Raw genomic sequence first — 23684 nt, 5'->3', positions numbered from 1 at the left:
CTGGAAGTCGAAGAGGGACTTCCAGGATTTAAACTTCCCAACAACAAGAATGATATAGGCTGGGGCAAGGAAATTGATACAGGCTGGCATGCAACTAGAAAGGTACTAGTATAGAAGTGAGATCGACCGATTGATCAAATGGTGCCAGCACAATAACCTGGCTCTCAACACCAGCAAAACCAAGGAACTGATTGTGGACTTTGGAAGGGGTAGGATAGGGACCCACAATCCCGTTTATATCAATGGTGGTGGAAAGGGTCAGGAACTTCAAATTCCTGGCCGTGCATATTTCCGAAGATTTTTCCTGGTCCCAGCACACTGATGTAATTATAAAGAAAGCACATCAGTGCCTCTACTTCCTGAGAAGATTACCGAGAGTCGGTATGTCAAAGAGGACTCTCTCAAACTTCTACAGATGCACAGTAGAGAGCATACTGACTGGTTGCATCGTGGCTTGGTTCGGCAACTTGAGCGTCCAGGAGCGGAAAAGGATGCAGAAAGTTGTAAACACTGCCCAGTCCATCATCGGCTCTGACCTCCCCACCATCGAGGGGATCTATCGCAGTCACTGCCTCAAAAAGGCTGCCAACATCATTAAGGACCAACATCAACCTGGCCACACACTCATCTCTCTGCTGCCATCAGGTAGAAGGTACAGGAGCTTGAAATCTGGTACATCCAGGTTCAGGAACAGCTTCTTCCCCACAACCAGCAGGCTATTAAACATGCCATCAAACAAACTCTGAACTATAACAGCCTATTGCACTTTATCTGTTTATTTATGTGTTTATTTATGGTCTATACTATAGAGACACATTGAACTGTTCTATATTTATGCTTACAATACAATAGCAAGCAAGAATTTCATTGTCCTATCTGAGACACATGACAATAAACTGTCTTGACTTGACTAGTACTCCACCTCAGAGACCGTGAGTATGAGGTGCTGGCAGTGCCCCAGGAGATAAATGACAGTTCACTTTGTAGATGGGGCAAGGCACAAGTCAGTTGTACAGAGTATGGAAGAAATAAACACTGAAGGTGATGGATGAGGAGCCAGTTAAGCAGCCTGCTTTCACCTGCAAATCATCAAGTTTCTCTATTATTGAAGCTGTATTCATCCAGATAAGAGGACTCATTATATTCTGCACATGACTTGTGCCTTGCAGATATGGTGGCAAGGCCATAGGCAAATTCCATAGCTAAAGACTGCATGCTTGGGCGATGGATCAGTGATGGCAATGCCACTGAATATTGTTTACGCTCTATCTTGTCGGAAATTGTCATCTCCTGAAACTTGCAAGATACAAATGCTATTTGCCACTTGACAGCCCTTGTTTGAACCTTGTCTAGGCCTTGCTGCATGCATTCCATAGACTAATGTTTAGTAAGTGAAACTGAACATTGCGTAATTGTCAGCAAACCACCTCACTTCTAATCGCTTGATAGAAGGAAGCTAATTGTTGACAAAGGAGATTAAGGCGATTAGTGCTGCAACATATGCCTCAAGAACGCTGCAGCAATATTTTGGGGATTGGATAACTGGGACTAAGGAGAGAGAGAAGGGGGCTTGACGACTACCAACCACCACCAGTCTCCACTGCCCACGTTGCACCAAAGTATGTGGATCGTGGATCGGCCTCTACAGACATCTGCAGACCCACAAGTAGACGACCCTATGAAGAGGATAGGACAGTCATACTCGTTTAGAGTGACCGCCGGTGATGATGATTTGACACTAACCAAGCTCCCACTGCATACTGCTCGCAGTTTTTGTTCAATTAAATAGTCGAAGCATCATCTCATAGCGTTCATGTTACATAACAATCAAATACCCCAAAAATATCCTGGCAGAGGAGGGAGGATCTCCATTAACTAGAAACTCGAGAAGCAGAAGCAAATATCGATGGCTACAAAAAGCATCCAGAGGTTGGTTATTCTGTGCAAGTGACACTTCCGAACCATCAAAAAGGTTATGCGATAGACTTGGCTAAATAGACACATTCAATAAGACTTGTACAGACAACCCAGTTGATGCACAAACTGCAGAAATATTTAATATATACCTGCCTCATCCACAAACATAATGTGGCTGCGCTGCATGATATCTATAAAATACACTGAAACAAACAGGCGATTTTTAAAAACTATCATTATTTATTAACTATGGCGATAGATGTGGCCCACCATCCGCTCACAGGCACCGGTCCTGGCTCCTATCAGAACAAGGTTGTCAACCCATGCCCTAACCCAAACACACAGCACAAGTCATAAAGAAACAGTAGGTAAACAAGAACATTGCAACTTCTAAGTTGAATGAAAAATATTTCCTTCCATCACTGCAAAGCCAAAACAAGGCATCTTCAACCAAACTGCATGAGAACTGCATTCATAAGAACACCAATTGAACAATCACCATCAAGGACAATTGTAAACAAACAGATGCTCACCTCGCCAGAATAGTGATTTTAGAACAAGAATAAAATTTGATTTCTACGACTATGGCAGCAACAAGATTGTGTCCCAATCCATTATTTAAGTGACTTCTGTATACATCAAGTTTCGGCTCTACGTTAATACGATTCATGGAACGCAGAGTTTTAAACATCAATATAGCAATTGATCAAACAAAGCTATTAAAACTATTTTTGCCCCATTTAAAAATATATCCTGCACAGATTTGCGAATTACTGAGGACGACGTATTCTAGAAATATATTGTAGTAATACAGTGCTGCCCACCGAGTACGCCGACCATCAATCACCTGTACACCAACTCTATCCTACACACTAAGGTCAATTTACAGAAGCTAATTAACCTACAAAGCTGCATGTGTTTGGAATGTAGGAGGAAACTGGAGCACCTGGAGAAAACCCATGCAATCACAGGGAGAACAGACAAACTCCTTACAAACAGCAGCAGCAGTCAGGATCAAACGTGGGTCTCTGGCACTTCAAGACAGCAGCTTAACCACTGCACTACCCACATTGATTGCGGGCTACAGGTCAGAAAGCAAAGGATCTAGTGGCCGAGTGGGTTGCTAATTCCAAAGTCCAGAAGAATGGAGATGAGTTTGTCTGGGATTTTGATGTTCAAGGCGTCCTTATTATCTTGGTGTTCCAGAAATGAGTGTCAGGCCAGGGTGTCTGCAGTGGATGCAAGGTTGAAGTTAATGTGTACCAGCACTTTTTGAGTGTGGATGTCAGAATCATTGGACAGTAATCTTTGTCACGCTACCTTGCTTTTCACTGGGATAATAGTCTTAAAGTAGATGGAACCTCAGAACGGAGAAGCGAGAGGTTAAAGGTTAAAGGTGCCTGCAAATATTCTTGCCAGCTGGCCCATGCACGTCTTAAGGGTGCAACTGGGGACTCCTTTTGGGCCAGTTGCTTTCCACAGATTCACTCTCAGGAAGGCCAATCTACATCTGCTACTGTGAGTGTTGGAACAAGGCTGGGTGACATCCTTCTATTGAAAGCTAGTCATCACGGACGTACACATTGTTACCAGGAAACCGCCCAACTTCACTTTGTAGTCCATTCTAGCATGCAAGCCTTGCCACAATCAGCAAATGTCTGTTGTTGCCTCAGAACTCGAGTTTGGTGCAAAATTCCACCTTGGCATCATTCATGGCTTTGTGAAGGTCATAATAGATTTCTTATTGGGATCACTACAGATCTAAACTAGACCTGGGAGTGGACCTCATAGTTTAACTGTGGATTCTGGTTGAGAAACACACTCTACATGTTTACCAATGAAGCCAGTGATGTACTCATTTAGGTTGGCTGCTGAATCTCTGAATATGGGCCACCCCACCAACTTAAAGTAATTGCAAGGGATTTTGCAGATCTTCCCACTTCAGTTTCTGCATTAAGCAGCGGGCAGAAACATAGCCAGCATTTTAGTAGCACACTTGAGGTTGGCCTGATAGAAGTCCCTGGTTATTATGAACAAGGCCTTGGGGTGCTTTCTTTCATGGCTATTTGTAACAGAGTGTAGTTCCTCGTGTAAACTTATCAAAAGCATGGGGCTGTAATTAGACTGAATCAAATTAGAGAAATATTTCAACTTAAATTGCCAAAATACACTCATCAGATATTATTCCAACAAAACACCTTTTATCCTTCCATAAAGCATTTTAAGCTTCCATCTTGAATGGTTTAACTGCCATGTCATCATTTTTTTCCCATTCAATGCCAAAAAACTGTGAATTAATTAATTGACACTTTCCACCCTACAGTCTGTAATTCTGGAAACGACAGTTAAACTAGAACAATACTCATTACAGGTCCTGCAACTAATTGTTTTCAGCATTCTATATGTACATGTAGGTATAGTTTACGAAATATAATACATTTTAAAGTCTTATAGAAACTTACAAAATTCTTAAGGGGTTGGACAGGCTAGATGCAGGAAGATTGTTCCCGATGTTGGGGAAGTCCAGAACAAGGGGTCACAGTTTAAGGATAAAGGGGAAATCTTTTAGGACTGAGATGAGAAAAACATTTTTTACACAGAGAGTAGTGAATCTCTGGAATTCTCTGCCACAGAATGTAGTTGAGGCCAGTTCATTGGTTATATTTAAGAGGGAGTTAGATGTGGCCCTTGGGGCTAAAGGGATCAGGGGGTATGGAGAGAAAGCAGGTACAGGATATTGAGTTGGATGATCAGCCATGATAATATTGGATGGCGGTTCAGGCTCGAAGGGCCGAATGGCCTACTCCTGCACCTATTTTCTATGTTTCTAATCCCTTTTAACAAATGACTGGTTTTACCCCCAAAGTCAGATTGGTGGTTTTGACACATTCTGCTTCGCTTTAGTGCGATGCTTTGTGCTTTGCTCAATATGTAATCCAGCAAATAGAAACATAGCAAATAGGTACAGGAGTAGGCCATTCGGTCCTTCGAACATTCAATATGACTTTGTCATTCAATATGATCATGGCTGACCATCCAAAATCAGTACCCCGTTCCTGCTTTTTCCCATATCCCTCGATTCCTTTAGCCCCAAGAGCAAATCCCAACTCACTCTTGAAAACATCCAGTGAATTGGCCTCCACTGCCTTCTGTGGCAGAGAATGCCACAGATTCACAACTCCTTGAGTGAAAAGGTTTTCCTCATCCTAAATGGCCTACCCCTTATTCTTAAACTGTGATCCCTGGTTCTGGGCTTCCCCAACATGGGGAACATTTTTCCTGCATTTAGCCTGTCCGATCCCTTAAGAATTTTATGTTTAAGGGAGGGGGGGGTGACGTTACACTAACCACCCCCCCCCCCCCCCCCACACGCACACTAACCACCACCCTTGATATATTAATATTATTCATTCGCTCCTATTACCCCTTCCCCCGCCCAATCCACTCACGCATAGCCCCCAACTCGCAGGCGTGGCTAGAGAGGGATAGAGGGAGAGGGATGGGGGGGGGGGGGGGGGGGGGAAGGATTGGGGGAGTGACGTCACTCGCAGTGCGAGGAAGAAGGCACTCAGACCTATTGTGATGTTATCAGTGAAAGACAGTCGTTTTTAAATCAAGGTTTTGACAGATTTTTGAACATTTTCATGAATAACTCGAGAAATTAAGCATGAAATTTTCAGATGTGATTTTGAACTCCAGGGGGAAAATGTCTACCGGAACATGTTACCGTTACCACGTCCTTTTTTCGCAAATATGTGATTACACACAAACACACATACAAATAAATACACATCCAAGATCAGAGTTTTATAAGTACAGGTGCACAACCTTTTATCCGAAAGCCTTGGGACCAGACACTTGTCGGATTTCGGACATTTTCGGATTTCCGAATGGAAGATTTTTAGCGTAGATTAGGAAGGTAGCGCGGGCGGCTTGAAAAGTCTGGAGCGGCTGCCTCCTCCCCGGAGACCGGGGAATCATTGTAAATCATTGCATAAATGTTAGTCAGTTAGTTTGGAGGGATTTTATGTGGTGGGGGGGGGGGGGGGGTAAAGGGGGAAACTTTGATTCTTAGTCCCCTACCTGGTCGGCGACTCCCAACATCGCGGAGCTGGGGGCTCCGTCCGGCCGCGGGCGGCGCCGGTTGGAGCTCCGACCCCGGCAACTCTACCCCTGGCTGCGAGGCGCTCCAAATCCAGCGCCGCCCGCGGCCGGACGCCCACAGCCCCAGCTCCGCGAATGTTGGGAGTCGGCGGCCACAGCGCTCCGGAGCTTACCGCACGGCGACCCGGTAAGGCATTGCCCGCTCCCCGCTGGTATCCCAGCGCTGCGACGCCGCCGACTCCCAACATTCGCGGAGCTGGGGCTGCGGGCGTCCGGCCACGGGCGGCGGTGGATTTGGAGCGCCTCGCAGCCAGGGGTAGAGTTGCCGGGGTCGAAGCTACAACCGGCGACGCCCGCAGCCCCAGCGCTGAGGAGCTTACTGCATGGCGACCCGGTAAGGCATTGACCGCTCCCCGCCTCTCCAACCAGGTAGGGGACTAAGAATTAAAGTTTACCCCTTCACCCGCCCTTCACATAAAAACCCTCCAAACTAACTAACTAACATTTAAGCAATGATTTACAGATGTTTAAGTGTCTCCCCGGTCTCCGGGGAGGAGGCAGCCGCAACAGTAGTACAGACCTGGGTTGACCGTGGGTCGTTTCGGGTCAAGTTTGGCGCCAAACGCGAGCTTTGGTGTGCAGACGACATCCTGGAAAAAATGGCCGGTTTTCGGAGTTTTTCGGTTTCCGGAACTCCGGATAAAAGGTTGTGCACCTGTATAGAGGTAAGATGCCCTTTCATCCTTCTAAATTACAATGAATACAAGCCCAGTCGACCCATTCTTTCATCATATGCCAGTCCTGCCATCCTGGGAATTAACCTGGTGAACCTACGCTGCGCTCCCTCAGTAGCAAGAATGTCCTTCCTCAAATTAGGAGACCAAAACTGCACACAATACTCCAGGTGTGGTCTCACCAGGGCCCTGTACAAATGCAGTAGGACCTCCTTGCTCCTAAACTCAAATCTTCTCAAAATGAAGACCAACATGCCATTAGCTTTATTCACTGCCTGCTGTACCCTGCATGCTTACTTTCGGTGACTGATGTACAAGATGTTCAGATGATAAACTGCCTTCTTTGTCTTTCCACCAAAGTGGATAACCTCACATTTATCGACATTATACTGCATCTGCCATGCATCACCCCATTCACCCAGCTTATCCAAGTCACCTCTGCAACCTCATAGCATCCTCCTCGCAGCTCACACTACCACCCAGCTTAGTGTCATCCACAAACTTGGAGATAACACATTTAATTCTGTCTAAACCATTAATATATATTGTAAATAACTGGGGTCCCAGCACTGAGCCTTGCAGCACCCCACTAGTCACTGCCTGTCATTCTGAAAAAGACTTGTTAATTACTACTGGAAGGTACACAAAAATGCTGGAGAAGCCCAGCGGGTGCAGCAGCATCTATGGAGCGAAGGAAATAGGCAACGTTTTCGGGCCGAAACCCTTCTTCAGTTAATTCCTACTCTTTGCTTCCTGTCAGCCAACCAGTTCTCTATCAACGTCAATACCCTACCCCCAATACCATTGCAAAATAAGCTCTTATGTGGGACTTTGGCAAAGGCTTTTTGAAAGTCCATATACACCACATCCACAAAAATTCCAGAAGATTAGTCAAGCATGACTTCACCTTCAGAAATCCATGCTGACCTTGACCGATCCTGTCACTGCTTTCCAAATGTGCTGCTATTAGATCTTTAATAATCTGATACGGCTGAATTATGTTAAAAATAAGAAAATATTAAATGGATTCCTGGACAAGCCTACAACTTATATTTAGTCTCACATTGGGCTTTTCTCCAGTAGATTGATACAGAAAGCCAAGTCTAGGCTTGCCTCAGGTTGCTGTGTATTAAGATAATGATTGACTTTAAAATTAGTCTACCATTTGACGAGAGAGGAAGCCCACATTGATCCCAGTAAGGGGTATTGATATAATGTCCGTTGCCTTTAATATGTAAAATACCTTGTACCAATGTCTGATGCCTTGGAGGTATGCAGTGACTGATTACTTTGATATGCAAGTATCTTATACCAAATGTCCGATGCCTTTGATATGTAAACAGGGCTCGAAATTTAACGGTTGCCGGGGTGTCATTGCGCACCCAAAGTGCCGCTGGGCAACCTAAACGCCGAGTTATTTTGCCCGGCATGGCACTGCAGATACTGGTTTATACCGATAGACACACAAAACTGAAGTAACTCAGCAGGTCAGGCAGCATCTCTGGAGAATAGGACCGTGACGTTTCGTGTCGGTGGCGGCTGTATTGCGGTGCAAAGATACTAGGTGCATGGTGACGAAGGGTCGGAGCGAATGACGGGCCCCGCACAGCGGCAGTAGCGGTCGCGATAGCGGCTCCACAACCCCTCTTCCCGCACCCCGCCCGCCATGATAGCGGCCGCTGCTTGCAAATCCACCAACGGCTCTTTCAACCCCGAGGCCGGGAGGAGGGAGGGAGGGGGAGGTCTCCTTCTGGTCCGAAGCAGCTGCACCAAAGATCCTATAGCTATAGGGTATTTGAGCTGCACCACTCGGTCCTGCACCTTGCTGTCGGCTGGCAGAGGAGGGGAGGCGGTGGCGAGGAGATCCCAACCGCCTCCCCCTTTGGCAGCGGCACTTGGCGTTGGACAGGGAAGGCCAAGGCAGCAGGGCGATGTTGTCCGAGGAGCGCTGACCTTCAATCCTCCCCACCTCCTCTGCCCCTTCCCCCTCACTCTCTCTCTCTCGTACGTCCCCCTCCACCCATTATCCTGAGACCCCTCCTCTTCATCCCGCACTGATCCCCATTCCCGCCTCTATTCAGTCCTCACTGACATCCCCTGTGCTCCCCTCCCCATCTACCCCCCTCCCCAATCTATTCATCGCCCTACCCACCTCGCATTGATTCTCTTGCCACCCCCCCATCCATCCTACACTGGTCCCCCAATTCATCCTGTACTGACCCCCCTTCCCATCCATCCTGCACTTCTCCCCCCATTCATACTGCACTGATCACCCATTCATCCCGTACTGACCCACCCTCCAATTACCCTGCACCGACCCCCCCCCCATCCATCCTGTAGTGATCTTCCCATTCATCTTTTACTGATCTCCCATTCATCCTGTACTGATCTCCCATTCATCCTCTGCTGACCCCCCCCCACATCCACCCATCCATCCTGTACTGCTCCCCCCCATTCAAGAAGAACGGGGGGGGGGGGGGGGGGGGGACAGTCTGAAGAATGGTCTCGGCCCGAAACGTTGCCTATTTCCTTCGCTCCATAGATGCTGCCTCACCCGCTGAATTTCTCCAGCAATTTTGTCTACGCCCATTCATCCTGTACTGATCCCCCCCATCCATCCTGTACTGATCCCCCCATTCAACACCACTGACATCCCCCGTGCTCTCCCCTCACAATTTTACATACTCCAACCAACACGTACTTATTCACCTGCCTCAATCCATCCATTCCGCACCGATTGCCTTCTCAGCCCCCCCGCCCGCCATCTATCCACCCCGCACTGATTCACACACCCCCTGACCCTATTGTGCAGGAAATGTCTTCAGAGCGAACATTGACTATGTTTGATAACGGAATGCAATCAAATGTGTTTTAATTCCCAATGTTATTATTTGTTTTAGTCCATAAAGATGGAACATTAAAACCGGTGAACGATTGTCACTGCTACCGTTGACACATTATTACAGAATTCATTTTAACGGCAAATCAATGCTCTTAATATGGAGTATCAGTACTGTAGTTATTTAATGAGCAACATTCACAACTATACATTGGATTTATCCAGGTTTTACTTCTAGTCGGTTATATACATCACAAAGTTGGTCAGAAGATATTTCAGTTGAAATTGAAGTGGGAATGATGGAAACAGCATTTATCAATAATTTTTTTTTTTTAATCTGGTGCGTACAAACTGGGTATCTTCATTGCTGTTCACAACACGTACATCTAATCTGAATGTCTGGTAATGTGGCGTTTTGACACCTTTAAACATATTACCAAAAGAACATTTGCTGCAGTTATGTCCTTTGGCCATCTCCTGTCAGTTAGTGTAATGTTAGTGTAACCTGTCAGGTGAGTATAGTCGGTTTTAACAGCTATTATCATAAAATGACTTTAGAAATTTCCTTGCAACCTGTATATTTTGTTATGGATAAATTATGTGGGAAGCCAGAGTGTTTCTGTGCCAATAACAATAACGACCCATGCTATGGCCATGACATGGTAATTTTCGGTCCTTCACAGAAAACATGCTTGCATCAATCCGTAGTGTGCATGGTTAAGTATATATGTTATCATGGTCCAGGATTTATTAACACAGGTTGATCATACGCTGAATAATCCAACCACATTTTTGTTTGGAAGTGGAAGAACTAATAGAAATTGCATTAATTGCAATGTGTAAAAACAGATGAGCTATTGTATTATAATTTTGCTGCATGTCATTGTGGTATATATCATGGCTTGATTGGTGAATATGTTTAGTTTGTGAGTTATTTGAAGCAGAAATAATATGTGAATGTAGACAAAAGTGCTGGAGAAACTCAGCGGATGCGGCAGCATCTATGGAGCGAAGGAAATAGGCAACGTTTCGGGCTGTAACCCTTCTTCAGACTGATGGGTTTCGGCCTGAAACGTTGCCTATTTCCTTAGATGCTGCTGCACCCGCTGAGTTTCTTCAGCACTTTTGTCTACCTTCGATTTTCCAGCATCTGCAGTTCCTTCTTGAACATATGTGAATGCTTCATTGAGCATAATTCCAACTGGTAACTCAGCACTTCGTCCGAGCACATTATCACACGCGTCATGCAAACCGTCTTAAATGACCACTTAAACTGTCATTTGGCAACCTAAAAAGCTGTCAAGGTTGCCCGGCAGGCAACAGGGGAAAAAAGTTAAGTGAGAGCCCTGGTAAAGTCCTTGTACCACATGACAAGATGCCTTTGATGCAGCTGATGTGACGAGACAACTCAGACGCATCCTGTATTAACGAGTATTCTCTGTACCTCTGACCATGACTAATGTTTGTGGAATGTGCTAAGGTGACAAAAAAACACTATATAATACCATGTAATTCTGTTGGTTGGGGAAGTGGACTGAGGACAGCCAAGTGTCTGTATTGCTCACTTGACAGGAGTTTTCCTTGCCACTTCCATTGGCCGATAATAAGTAAAGTTTTGAAGTGGTCTACCAACCGTATTGCGAATTGTCTGTTTATTAAGAAGCGAACCTGTTTGATTGTTATAAAAGTAACTTTTTCAAATCGACTCAAGCATCTTCCCCACTACCTATGTCATGCTAACTGGTCAATAATTCCTTGTTATCTCTCTCCCTCCTTTCTTAAAAAGTGGGATTACGTTAGCTACCCTCTAGTCCACAGGAACTGATCCAGAGACTATAGAACATTGGAAAATGATCATAGAAACATAGAAAATAGGTGCAATAGGCCATTCGAGCCGGCCCCACCATTCAATATGATCATGGCTGATCATCCCTGTCCCTTGATGTTGATAGCAGTCAGTCCAATATAGAAGCAGTCTGAAGAAGGGTTCCACCCCAAAACGTCACTGACCCTTTTTCTCCAGAGATACTGCCTGACCCGCTGAGTTACCCCAGCACTTTGTGGCTATCTTCGGTATAAACCAGCATCTGCAGTTCAACATAGCAAATAGAAACATAGATGCATCACCAATGCATCCGCAATTTCTAGGGCCACCTCCTTGAGTACTCTGGGATGCAGACCATTAGGCCCGGGGGCTTTATCTGTCTTCAGTCCCCACATTTACCTAACTTTCCTAATCTGAAGAAAGACATTCTTGCCATAGAGGTAGTACAGAGAAGGTTCACCAGACTTATTCCTGGGATGTCAGGACTTTCATATGAAGAAAGACTGGATAGACTCGGTTTGTACTCGCCAGAATTTTGAAGATTGAGGGGGGATCTTATAGAAACTTACAAAATTCTTAAGGGGTTGGACAGGCTAGATGCAGGAAGATTGTTCCCGATGTTGGGAAAGTCCAGAACAAGGGGTCACAGTTTAAGGATAAGGGGGAAATCTTTTAGGACTGAGATGAGGAAAACTTTTTTCACACAGAGAGTGGTGAATCTCTGGAATTCTCTCCCGCAGAAGGTAGTTGAGGCCAGTTCATTGGCTATATTTAAGATGGAGTTAGATGTGGCCCTTGTGGCTAAAGGGATCAGGGGGTATGGAGAGAAGGCAGGTACAGGATACTGAGTTGGATGATCAGCCATGATCATATTGAATGACGGTGCAGGCTCGAAGGGCCGAATGGCCTACTCCTGCACCTATTTTCTATGTTTCTATGTTTCTAACACCATTTCCTGACGTGTGGATTCCCTTCAGTTCCTCCCTCCCACTAGATCCTTGATCCCCAAGTATTTCTGGGAGATTGTTTGTGTCTTCCTTAGTGAAGACAGAACTCAGGTACTTGTTTAACTGGTCTGGCTTTTACTTGTTTCCATTATTAATTCACCTGTTTCTGCCTGTAAGGGACCTACATTTGTCTTCACTAATCTTTTCACCTATCTAAAGAAGCTTTTATAGTCAGTTTTTATATTCCCCGCAAGCTTTCTTTCATGCTCTATTTCCCCCCTCTTATTTAACCCCCTTGCCCTCTGTTATTTCTCCCAGTCCTTGCTGCTTCCTCTGGTCAATTTATATGCCTCTTCCTTGGATTTAACACTATCCCAAATTCCCTCGTTAGCCACGGTTGAGCCGCAGTCCCCATTTTATTTTCATGCCAAACATGGACGAACAATTGTAGTGCATTAATGCGATCTTTAAATCATCGCCATTGCATCTCCACCATCAACCCTTTAAGTATCATTTGCCAGTCTATCCCAGCCAATTCCCACGTCATATCATCAAAGTCTCCTTTTTTTAAGTTCAGGACTCTGTCTCTGAATTAACCGTGTCACTCTCCATCTTAATGCAGAATTCCACCATGTTATGGTCTGTGGTGCCCAAGGGGCTTTGCATAACAAGACTGCTAACGAATCCTTCCTCATTACACAGTACCCAGTCTAGGATGGCCTGCCCTCTAGTTGGTTCAGAATGACAGAAGGAGCTTCCTGCAGAACTCCAGCTTTCCCAGAAGATAAGACACAAAACGCTGGAGTAACTCAGCAGGTCAAGTAGTATCTCTGAAGAAAGGAAAAGTAAAATTTCAGGTAGTCTCAGTCTGAAGAGGGCCAGCTTTCCCAGAAATCTGCATGTCAAACATAACTATATCAAGCACATGCATTTTAAAGGGAAGTAATAGCTGCAAAGGGATGTAGTGTTATTTACTTTAAATTTTATTTTCTTAATAGTTCCCTGGTGTTACAAAGACATTTAGTTAAAAATGAGAGCATTTGTTCAGTTTAGTTTAATGTCATGTGTACTGGAGTACAGTGAAAGCTTTTGATGCGTGCTAACCAGTCAGTGGAAAGATAATACATGATTGCTTGTTTGCTAGTATTCATTCATATATTCAATATTTATAGCAGCTTTAACAGCCAGTAAACCTGCTGCTGTAGCTCAACCAGTTCAAAGCAGAAAACAAACTTACAACTTAAGTCTGGAAAAACTCCAAACTGCAGATTTCTGACTTTTTAGCCAGTAACTTACCGAACTGGGCTTGCTGAAACCCATTCATACGTGAAGTGGATTCCATGCTGGAGACCCGTGGTTGGAGATCTGAGCCATTAACTGTAATAAACCAGTTTTAGAAAGGGAAACCAGCCGAGCAGATATTAGGAAAGAAAAGGATCTGAGACAGTATGATATTCAATTTACATGATTTATAATATGTTTGAAGGAGCTATCGGTTGATTTACATCAGTTAGAAATATTTTAGTTAGTTGAAACCATATTTATCTGGTTACATTCTTATCTATTCAGTCATGGTCTTCTGCATTTTGGTGAAACTTGAATCCAACTGCTTTGAAACTTGGTATTGTAACCTCTCCAGGAGGAACAAACCACATTCACAATACAAGTATTCCATAATTCCACCTCTATAAAATTAATTGTGCTGCTCCATTCTTCAGTCATGCCGTGGTTAACTTTTAAATGTTCCTTTGGTGCCAAAATTCACATGACAATGCAACAAACGGAATATTTAGCTATGTTAAAGACACAGTAGAATTACAACTTTATTATTCAAAGGAATACTAAGTTTGCAGGAATAGAGAAACTGATGATATCCATAATACGAGGAAGATTCAACATATGGACAGACAAATCCCTAATTAGAGCAAGAGGGACCAACAGTAAACAGGAGATTAGGGTAGTGAGCGATTAGAGGCAGTGAAGACAATAGTATTCTCAACAAATGTTAGTCTCGGGTGCTAGCAGTTTCCGAGAATGGTGAAAGATATTCAAAGAGACTGACAAATAATTTTCTGCCCAATCCAGGAAAGCAGCACGATGTAGTTGGCAATCAACTCACTCATTTACTCTAAACATTTTAAGCTTTCACCAAATCTTCATGCATGGATATAATACCTGCCACGACACCAAAGTTATCACACAGTAACCTATGGGAAAATGTTGGTGTTTTGCACATACAATAATCAAGTTGGCAACTTCCGAGATTAAACCAGATTGATGCTGTCTGGCTGGCATAGAGGGGAACATACTTCTTCAAACACTAAAATAAATCTTATATACCTGATAGAACAGAATTGCTAATCCCCCACCTACTTCCTCTTTCCCAAGTCCCACTCAAAGATCAAGGATCTGAAATATTAACTATGTATTTCTACCCACAGAATGACAATGCTCAGTATTCTCTTTCCTATCAAATTACCAACATTTGCAAAATTTTACATCCAGATAGATTTGCTTTCAATTTAATAAAAGACAGACAGCACGCTTGATAAAAAAAAATCCACCCCAGAGGTGCTCTTGAATATCACCCAAGATGTTTGCCCTCAAATATGTGTAATAAACAACTTTCTAAATCAATAAAGCATGAGTGGGAACACTGACATTACAAGGGCATAAATAGGACAATCACAGCTAGGAACACTGTGCAATCATATCTATAAAATAACAAACTTGGTATCTTTAAAATCAAACAACATCTTGCAAGTGCCTTTCTGAAATTTAACATGGGCTGATGGGTGAAATGTTAACAATACCATATACTTGATCTGGCTAAAGACTAACAGAGAACCTAATTTCCAAAACTGTGTTCTACCCATCTTGAAGAATTTGAGATACCCAATGACAACACATGGTACTACATTAATTGCTAATTAAAAATAATGCTCCTGCTAGATGTTCAAACTAAAACCCTAGCTTTAAAAAACGAGAACGGGTTAATGTTTTAGATATACGCAAATTTAAATTTGAACATTATACAAAATAGAGCAAGTGTAAATCACATAGCTACTGTCTCATGTAGTGGCCTGACTTGCTGAGTTACTCCAGCATTTTGTCTACACACAGCTGCGCTTGTCCTAAACTCCAATCCGATAAGATTGCAGATGAGACATTCTTGGCTTTGCCACTTCTGTCTGTTCCCAATTATCCGCAATTCTCCTAATCAGAATTCATCCAAAAACTTGAATCATACTATTGCCACCATCTGGAAGATAGTACAGCAGGGCTCTCAAATTAGCAGTTGCCCGGGTGACAATGACCACCCAAAGTGCCGCCGGGCAACCTAAACGCCGAGTCATTTTGCCCGGCTTGGCACTGCAGATACTGGTTTATACCGGAGATAGACACAAAAAACTGGAGTAACTCAGCGGGTCAGGCAGCATCTCTGGTGAGAAGGAACGTGACGTTTCATGTCGGCGGCAGTAACAAGCAAAGATACTAGAGGATTTCCTCTCGTATCTTTGGTAACAAGCTGTAGTGCGGGGCAAAGATACTGGGTGCGGCGTGACTGACGGTCGGAGCGAATGACGTGTCCCGCACAGCAGCAGCGGCTCCTCCTCCTTCCGCACCCCGCCCGCCCTGATAGAGACCGCTGCTTGCCACTGCAACATTCGCTTTCAAAACAAACCCTCCCGCGCGCCGAGGCCTCCTTTCGCCGTCTGAGGCACATGCACTACTCGGCCCCACACCTTGCTGTTGGTTGGCGGAGGAGGGGAGGCGGTGGCGAGGAGATCCCAACCATCTCCCCTTTTGGTGGCAGCACTTGGCGATGGACAGGGACGGCAAAGGCAGCAGGGTGATGTTGTCCGACGAGCGCTGACCTTCCTCCCTCGCCACCTCCCCCCTTCTCTCTCTCTCTCTTGTATGCCCCCTTCACCCCCTTATCCTGAGACCCCTCCTCTCCATCCCGCACTGATCCCCATTCCCGCCTGTATTCAGTCCTCACTGACATCCCCTGTGCTCCCATCCCCATCTACCCCCCCAATCTATTCATCCTGCTCCCTCGCCCTATCCACCTCGCATTGATTCTCCTGCCACTCCCCATCCATCATTGGTCCCCCAATTCATCCTGTACTGACCCCTTTACCCATTCATCCTGCACTTCTCCTCCATCCATCCTGTACTGAACCCCCCATTCATCCCGCACTAACCGATCCCCATTCATCCTGCAATGGTCCCTCCATTCATCCTGTACTGATCCCCTCATTCATCCGGTTCTGACACCCTCATTCATCCGGTACTGATACACCCCCCCATCCATCTTGTAGTGATCTTCCCATTCATCTTTTACTGAGCCCCCCCATTCATCCTTCACTGATCCCCCCCATTCAACCTGTAGTGATCCCTCATCCTTCCTGTAGCGACCCCAACACCATTCATCCTGTAGTGATCATGCCATTTATCCTGTAGAGAACCACCCATTCATCCTGCACAGACCCCCCGATCCACACTGTACTGACCCCCCCCCATTCATCCTGTGCTGACCCCCCCCCATTCATCCTGCGCTGAAACCCCCCCCCCCCCCCTCATTCATTTTACAATTTTACATACTCTAACATGCATTAATTCCCCTGCCTCAAACCATCCATTCCGCACCGATTGCCTTCTCAACGCCCCCACCTATCCACCCCGCACTTATTCACCCCCCCTCCCGATCCTACTACGCTGGAAATGTCTTCAGAGCGAACATTGACTATTTTTGATAATGGAATGCAATCAAATGTATTTTAATTCCCAATGTTATTATATGATTTAATCCATAAAGATGGATTAATTAAATTGTGAACTCGTGAAACATTAAAACCGCAGTGTTCGATTGCCCGTGATACGTTATTACAGAATTCATTTTAACAGCAAATCAATGCTCTTAATATGGAGTATCAGTGCTGTAGTTATTTAATGAGCAAGATTCGCAACTATACGTTGGATTCATCCAGGTTTTACTTCTAGTTGGTCACATACATCACAAAGTTGGTCAGGAGACATTTCAGTTGAAATTTTAACGTTAATTCTGAAGTGGGAATGATGGAAACAGCACTTATCAATAATTTTTTTTTTAATCCGGTGTGTACAAATTATGTTTCTTCATTGCTGTTCACAGCACATACATCTAATCTGAATGTCTGTTAATTTGGCGTTTTGACACCTTTAAACATATTACTAAAAGAACATTTGCTGCAGTTATGTCCTTTGGCCATCTCTTGTCAGTTAGTGTAATGTTTAACCTGTCAGATGGGTATAGTCGGTTTTAACAACTATTATCATAAAATGCCTTTAGAAATTTCCTGGCAACCTGTATATTTTGTTGTGGATAAATTATGTGGGAAGCGAGAGTGTTTCTGTACCAATAGCAATAACGACCGTGCTATGGCCATGTCATGATAATTTTCGGTCCTTAACAGAAAACATGCTTGCATCAATCTGTATTTTGCATTGTTAAGCATATATGTTACCATGGTCCAGGACTTATTGACACAGGTTGATCATATGCTGAATAATCCAACCACTTTTGTTTGGAAGTGGAAAGAAATAAAAGATATAAAATAAATTGCAATGTGTAAAAAGAGTTGAGATACTGTATTATAATTTTGCAACATTGTCATTGTTGTTAATATCATGTCTTGATTGGTGAATGTTTAGTTTGTGACATTATTTCAAGCAGAAATAATATGTGAACGTTTCATTGGGCATAATTCCGACTGGTAACTATGCACATCATCCGAGCACATTATTGCACGCGTCATGCAAGCAGTCTTAAATTACCACCTAAACTATCATTTGGCAACCTAAAAAGCTGCCTAGGTTGCCCGGCTGGCAACAGGGAAAAACAGTTAAGTGAGAGCCCTGTACAGGAGCCCAAGAACCTTCATCTTCAGGTTCAAGAACAGCTTCCCATTAACACCAGGCTCTTCAAACACCCTGAACAACAACACGAGCCTGAAGAAGGGTCCCGACCCAAAACGTCACCCATTCCTTCGCTCCATAGATGCTGCCTCACCCGCTGAGTTTCTTGAGCATTTTTGTCTACCTTCGATTTTTCCAGCATCTGCAGTTCTTTTTTGAACAGTAACATCAAGTCACTACAGATCTAGTTCTACATATTTTGGATTTGCATCCTCATGGCCCAGTTTACATAGTTAACTGATAATTTGCTGCGTGATTTTTTGTTGTCTTTCGTACTATATCAAATGTGTCTGTAAGCAAGAAAGACCAATTGTTCCGGTTCATATCCAGTGCATATGACAAACACATCCGAATCATGTACAGCTCTACGGGGTAAACTACAGTTTATGACAACAATTTAAAAAAAACCTGATCCCCATCCTAAATGGGTAACCCTGCACTGAAAATCGGCTCTCCGATTCGGAATTTCCTCAAAGGTCGAAACATTGCTTGTATTAAACGTTTCTCTTCCAAGAAACCAACAGGTGCGAACGGAGCTTCACTGAGAAATGTGGTGATGCTTTCCTGCGTACATAAGGAATTGACGTTCTCTTCACAATAACCGTTCTTTAAACGTCATAAAAAGCAGTAAATCTACTCAAGATAGACAACGCTCGTCCACCAGCCTTTATGATGGAACCAAAAACCAGTCTACACAAATTGAAAAACCACAACACTGTAAACGACAACGTTTTAAAGTCTGCTAGTGGAATAAAACTACGTCGGTGAAATAGTGAATGCTACTATAGTGCAAGGGTTGTTCAAATTGTGAGAGCTGTGTGTGTGTGAGTCAAGCTCTAGCCTTATAATCCGGTGAATGTCGAGAGCCAAGACAAAAGCGCGCATCGAAATGGCGTGCGGGGACAACACGACAGCGGAGCTGGGTTGTCTGGACCCGGCACAACCCACCACCGGATACAAACAAAACACACACAGGAGTAGAAACAGGCGCCGCCAGAACGCGCGGCGACATCAGGTTTCGCGCGGATGGGGAAACCTCATGAAGTGATTTTTTTTTTTAAAAACAAGAAAACTTCGCGAGAAAGTTTGCAGAATCTTGAAGTTCCGCCGCTGTGCAGAGCTGCAGGTTGACGGGTGGGAAGAGGAGTGCGGGAGTGTTGCAGCGAGCGCTGGGCTGGGCTGCCCGGCCGCTGCTGAAGCTGCTGCTGCCAAGGCGGAAGCCAAGGCTCGGTCACTGCCCGGGGGGAGGGGGGTTAATTATAACCTCCGCGCCGTCATGTGACTGTTTTTGTCAGCTCGGCCGTTAGGTCTGGGGCCCCCGCTCTTCACAAACCCCGACCGCAGCCCCAGCCCGCCCGCCCCACAAACCCAACCCCAGCCCCAGCCCGTCCCTCCTGGACCCGACTCCCGTCCGTCTCCTCCCGCCGTCCGTCCCAGCCGAGCCGTCAACCGGCCCCGTCCGTCCGCCCTCCCACAAAGGCCGGCGCCGCAAACAACTCGCTCTCCCCTCAGCTCCGGCCGCCAACCGCCACTGGGTTCAAACTCCGTGACACCGGGGTGGGAAGAGAGGCGCCGACAACACCAGCCCGGCACCGCCATCAAGTCAACGGTAGCGACGGGCAACAGCAGCAGCAGCCGCCGTCTCTCTCCGTCCCGCTCAGCCCGTCGCTCCCGCCGATTGCCCACCATCACTATCCCACCCGCCCATGGAGCCCGAACTCCTGAGAGTGCCTCGGACGGACAGCTGACAGTAATGGCGAGGGCTCTCGCAAGTCAAACAAAAGAAAATGGAGCCAGGTATCTCCGGAGGAGCAACTTCAGGGCCGCTCCGCCAGCAGCCGCTCCCTCCCTCACTCACTCACTCTCGCCGCCCGCCCGCCCCGCCAGCCATCGCCGTCCACCCCCCGCTGCCGCCGCCGCCGCGGAGTCACCCAGCGACCGGGCAAACTCGGGGCCGAGAGGTCATCTTACCTACACAGTGTATGAGTTTATAGCGCCAGGAATCGAGTTCCCGCCGAAATCCTCTCCTCTCCGCCGTGCACCTGGGGCTGCCGCACTGACTCGCCATTCCGCCCTGGCCCGGCCGGCCCGGCCCGCCCTGCCCTGCGTCTGGCGTCACCGCGCCGGCCCCGGCCCCGACCCCCCCAGCCCGCCCTGCGTCTGCCGTCACCGCGCCGGCCCGGCCCCCAGCCCGCCCTGCGTCTGCCGTCACCGCGCCGGCCCCGGCCCCCAGCCCGCCCTGCGTCTGCCGTCACTCTGCCCTGCGTCTGACGTGTCGCGCGCCGCCGCGATTGGCGCGTGTCAGTGGCAGCGCCCCCGGCGGCCGCCGCTGCAACTGCAGCCCGCTGTCCCAGGGACAGGCATGGCACCGGCTGGGTGTGGTGGACAAAAGAGTTAGTAGCTTTGACCTAAGATATACATCAACATGCTGGAGTAACTCAGCGGGGCAGGCTGCACCTTTGGAGAGTAGGAACGGGTGATGTTTCGGGTCAAGATCCTTCTTCAGACTGGCCGAGTTACTCCCAACATTTTGTGTCGACGGTGTAAATCAGCATCTGCAGTTATTTCCTACACACAGCATCTTTGACCTGATCGTTTTAGTCTATATTTGACCTTATCATTGTAGTCTACATTACAAAAAAGCAATGCACACCTACTATAGCACTTTTGTTTTGTTGCAGAGAACAATGTGGTTCTAACCTATTTTTTTCTCCCTCTCTTGGCACGGTTGATTAATCAATTTACGTTCAGGCTAAGTAAATGATAAATCTTTCAGAAGAAAAGCTGCAACGGGAGGGCTCATGCAATTTTCTTTTGATGGCAAGAGCACGTAACTTGAACACGAGGATCTTCCTCACAAACTGTATTTGCGAATGTCGGTAAATAACGCTATAAAACGCATACCCCAATGTTAAGAATGACCAAATACAGTACAAGAAACAAGTCACTTGTGGGTATCGCAAGAGCTGACAGCAATAAATCACTAAATAATAATTCTGCGTGATTGTAGTTCTCATTTAGTTTGCTTTTTTTCTTGAAAGCTGTGTGTCATGATTATTACAGATCATAATCTGAGCATTATAAAATAATTTATTTCCGTGAACGATAGGCAATGACTTAACCCATGTTAACAGAGTTGCAATCAGAATCTGACTGAAATCACATATCATGTTTTACTGAAAGCAAAGAAAAATGTTATATTTCCGCGTTGTGATTAAAAATTAATTCTGCAATTTCGTTTTTTTGGCTTGTTAAGGATAGAAAAGCGGAATGAAAACAAAGCGAGCACATATTAGAATGACGTAGTAGCTGTAAATACATTCACAGTTGTCAATGGCTGCAAGTGTAACAAAATACCAAGACTATTATAATCCCGATAAAAAAGAAAGCGGATTTCCCTGTTTTCACACAATTGGATGATTTTCCTCGCATTAGTCAGTATCGCCTGCCTGCAGTTAACCAACTGACAATGGATGTATGGCTGCACATACATGTGTTCGCAGACGGAAGCGCAACCCAAGAGTGGCGAAATAATCCTAGTGACCCTGCCGTGTAATTTCAATTTATTCTGTTTTTATTTAAGACGTATATAATCTTCCATATTTTCCGTTTAGTTTGCACGTAAATATGGGTTTCACGCAGGCAGTGGAAATAGTACACATTAATCTGTATCGCAACAGTGCTTCTTGTTGATATTATGAAATTATTTATCCATTTTCGCAATTCAACCATGATTAACAGTTGCAATTAAACATGATATTGATGACTGGGACGCATTGATCGTTGCGTTAAGGATAGAATGGTTTCCCTAGCACGGGACGTGATTGTTATTACCTGCCGAACATCTAAATGTTGTCTAATATTTGCTGCATCCAGTCAAGGATACTTTATTTTTTGAGGAAGTGCAAAGCAAGTTTAGTTTTAATCGGTCCCTTGTAAACTTGGTGTGTAGCAAAGGATTTTGGGTGTGTAGAGAGTAGCTGTGAAAGTGGAATAAAAACAATGTGATCGGTGGTCAGCGTGGACTAGGTGGCCCAAAGATGAACACTGAGCAATCTTCAGCAAACATTGCCCACTTCTGACTATGAAGGATGAATATCACTGATGAAGCAGCTGACAACCATTGGGTCCAGGATACTGCCTAGGGGTGGTTCACCTCTAACAACGACCAATGCATTCCTTTGTCAGAGGGGTAACTCCAAACATTGACGCGAGGACCCTGATAATCCATGTTACAATGGCTCCTTGACACCAAACCAAGTTAAATGCTGACGAAATCGAGGACTGTTAGTCATACCTTTTAGAATTTAGAATCCAGTTTCGTGTTTAGATCAAGGCTGTAATTATTTATTTTTTTCATTTTTGCATATTTAGAAAACAGAATTCTAACTTACTTTTTGTTTTCTCAGGAATGCAGCTGGAAAGAAACAGTTGAAAAAGAAAGAAAACGAATAATAAGTATTCACAAATTTAAAATTACAGATGTGGTTTCATACACACTTATCGTTTAAAAAAATATATGTTTATCCTTTATGATTTTATTAGTTCTTTGACATAAAGAAACAATCATGATTTGATTTAAAATAATCCTATGTGAGATGATAGTTTTAACTATTACTTTCTGATATCAGAAAATATAATATTTTGTTCTACAGGGAAGAAAGGTGACTGATTCAATTTTTATAAAATTGATTTTGTCTGGTGGTGTAATAAAACCAATATTGACTGCAGTGTTCAGCCCAGACCGAGTTTCCCCACAGGTGCTGAATTGACCTCAGCTGTGCACACTTTACAATGTACTCAGCCATGTTTGGGTCAATAGGTTACTGTTCCATTTCTCAATTACAATCAGTATTACTTAAGTATGGGGGAACTTTATATTGAGGAAACTAATCCAATATCCCGCAGTGTCGAGTGTTCCCCAGCACTTTATTTGGAGCTGCCAGAAAGGATGATGCACAGACCGACACAAACACTGACAAAGAGAGTTTGGGAGTGAAGCCAAATTGAAAAAAAGGGGAATGTGGTAGATATTTAAAGCATGAGATAATTACTGAGGTAATAATTTAAGAGTGACAATTTTATTCATGAGCAATAAGCAAGCAACATCAACTATAGTGTATTTAAAAATTATTTTTGCATTTTTCAGTTTGCTTCTGCTCCCTGACACTTTTGAATCCTCATTCCTGCATTAGATCTATATGGATTGAATTAATCCCTCTTAACTATTATGGTTAATTTCATTCGTATAAAATCAGAATTGATTATTTAAATATTTGAGCGATCCTTACATAAATATGATTGTCATATATCTGCAATTGTCTTCATATTAGTAGCAAATTTACTTGTATTTCCCA

General features: G+C 44.8%; 1 protein-coding gene across 18 annotated transcripts in view; it reads right to left on the bottom strand.

The window, feature by feature from the left end:
- lcorl (ligand dependent nuclear receptor corepressor-like) overlaps nucleotides 1-20455 on the bottom strand; it is a 122018-nt gene extending 101563 nt beyond the window's left edge. For 8 of the 18 annotated variants that reach the window (XR_008723751.1, XR_008723752.1, XR_008723753.1 and 5 more), the window contains exon 1: nucleotides 20299-20454. Coding sequence is in view for 11 of the 18 variants with exons in the window: in XM_055638428.1 (XP_055494403.1) it covers nucleotides 20299-20395 (97 nt within the window). In the remaining 7 variants the exon portion in view is untranslated. Of the gene's footprint in view, nucleotides 1-20298 lie in introns of all 18 variants that reach the window. The other 10 variants (XM_055638355.1, XM_055638347.1, XM_055638362.1 and 7 more) reach the window with 5 other exon arrangements.
- Between the last annotated feature and the right edge of the window lie 3229 nt (nucleotides 20456-23684).

The sequence above is a fragment of the Leucoraja erinacea genome, chromosome 1, assembly GCF_028641065.1.
Source record: "Leucoraja erinacea ecotype New England chromosome 1, Leri_hhj_1, whole genome shotgun sequence".
Lineage (NCBI taxonomy): Eukaryota > Metazoa > Chordata > Chondrichthyes > Rajiformes > Rajidae > Leucoraja > Leucoraja erinaceus.
The sequence above is the reverse complement of the archived record's forward strand: the minus strand, read 5'-3'. Positions and strand labels throughout refer to the sequence as shown.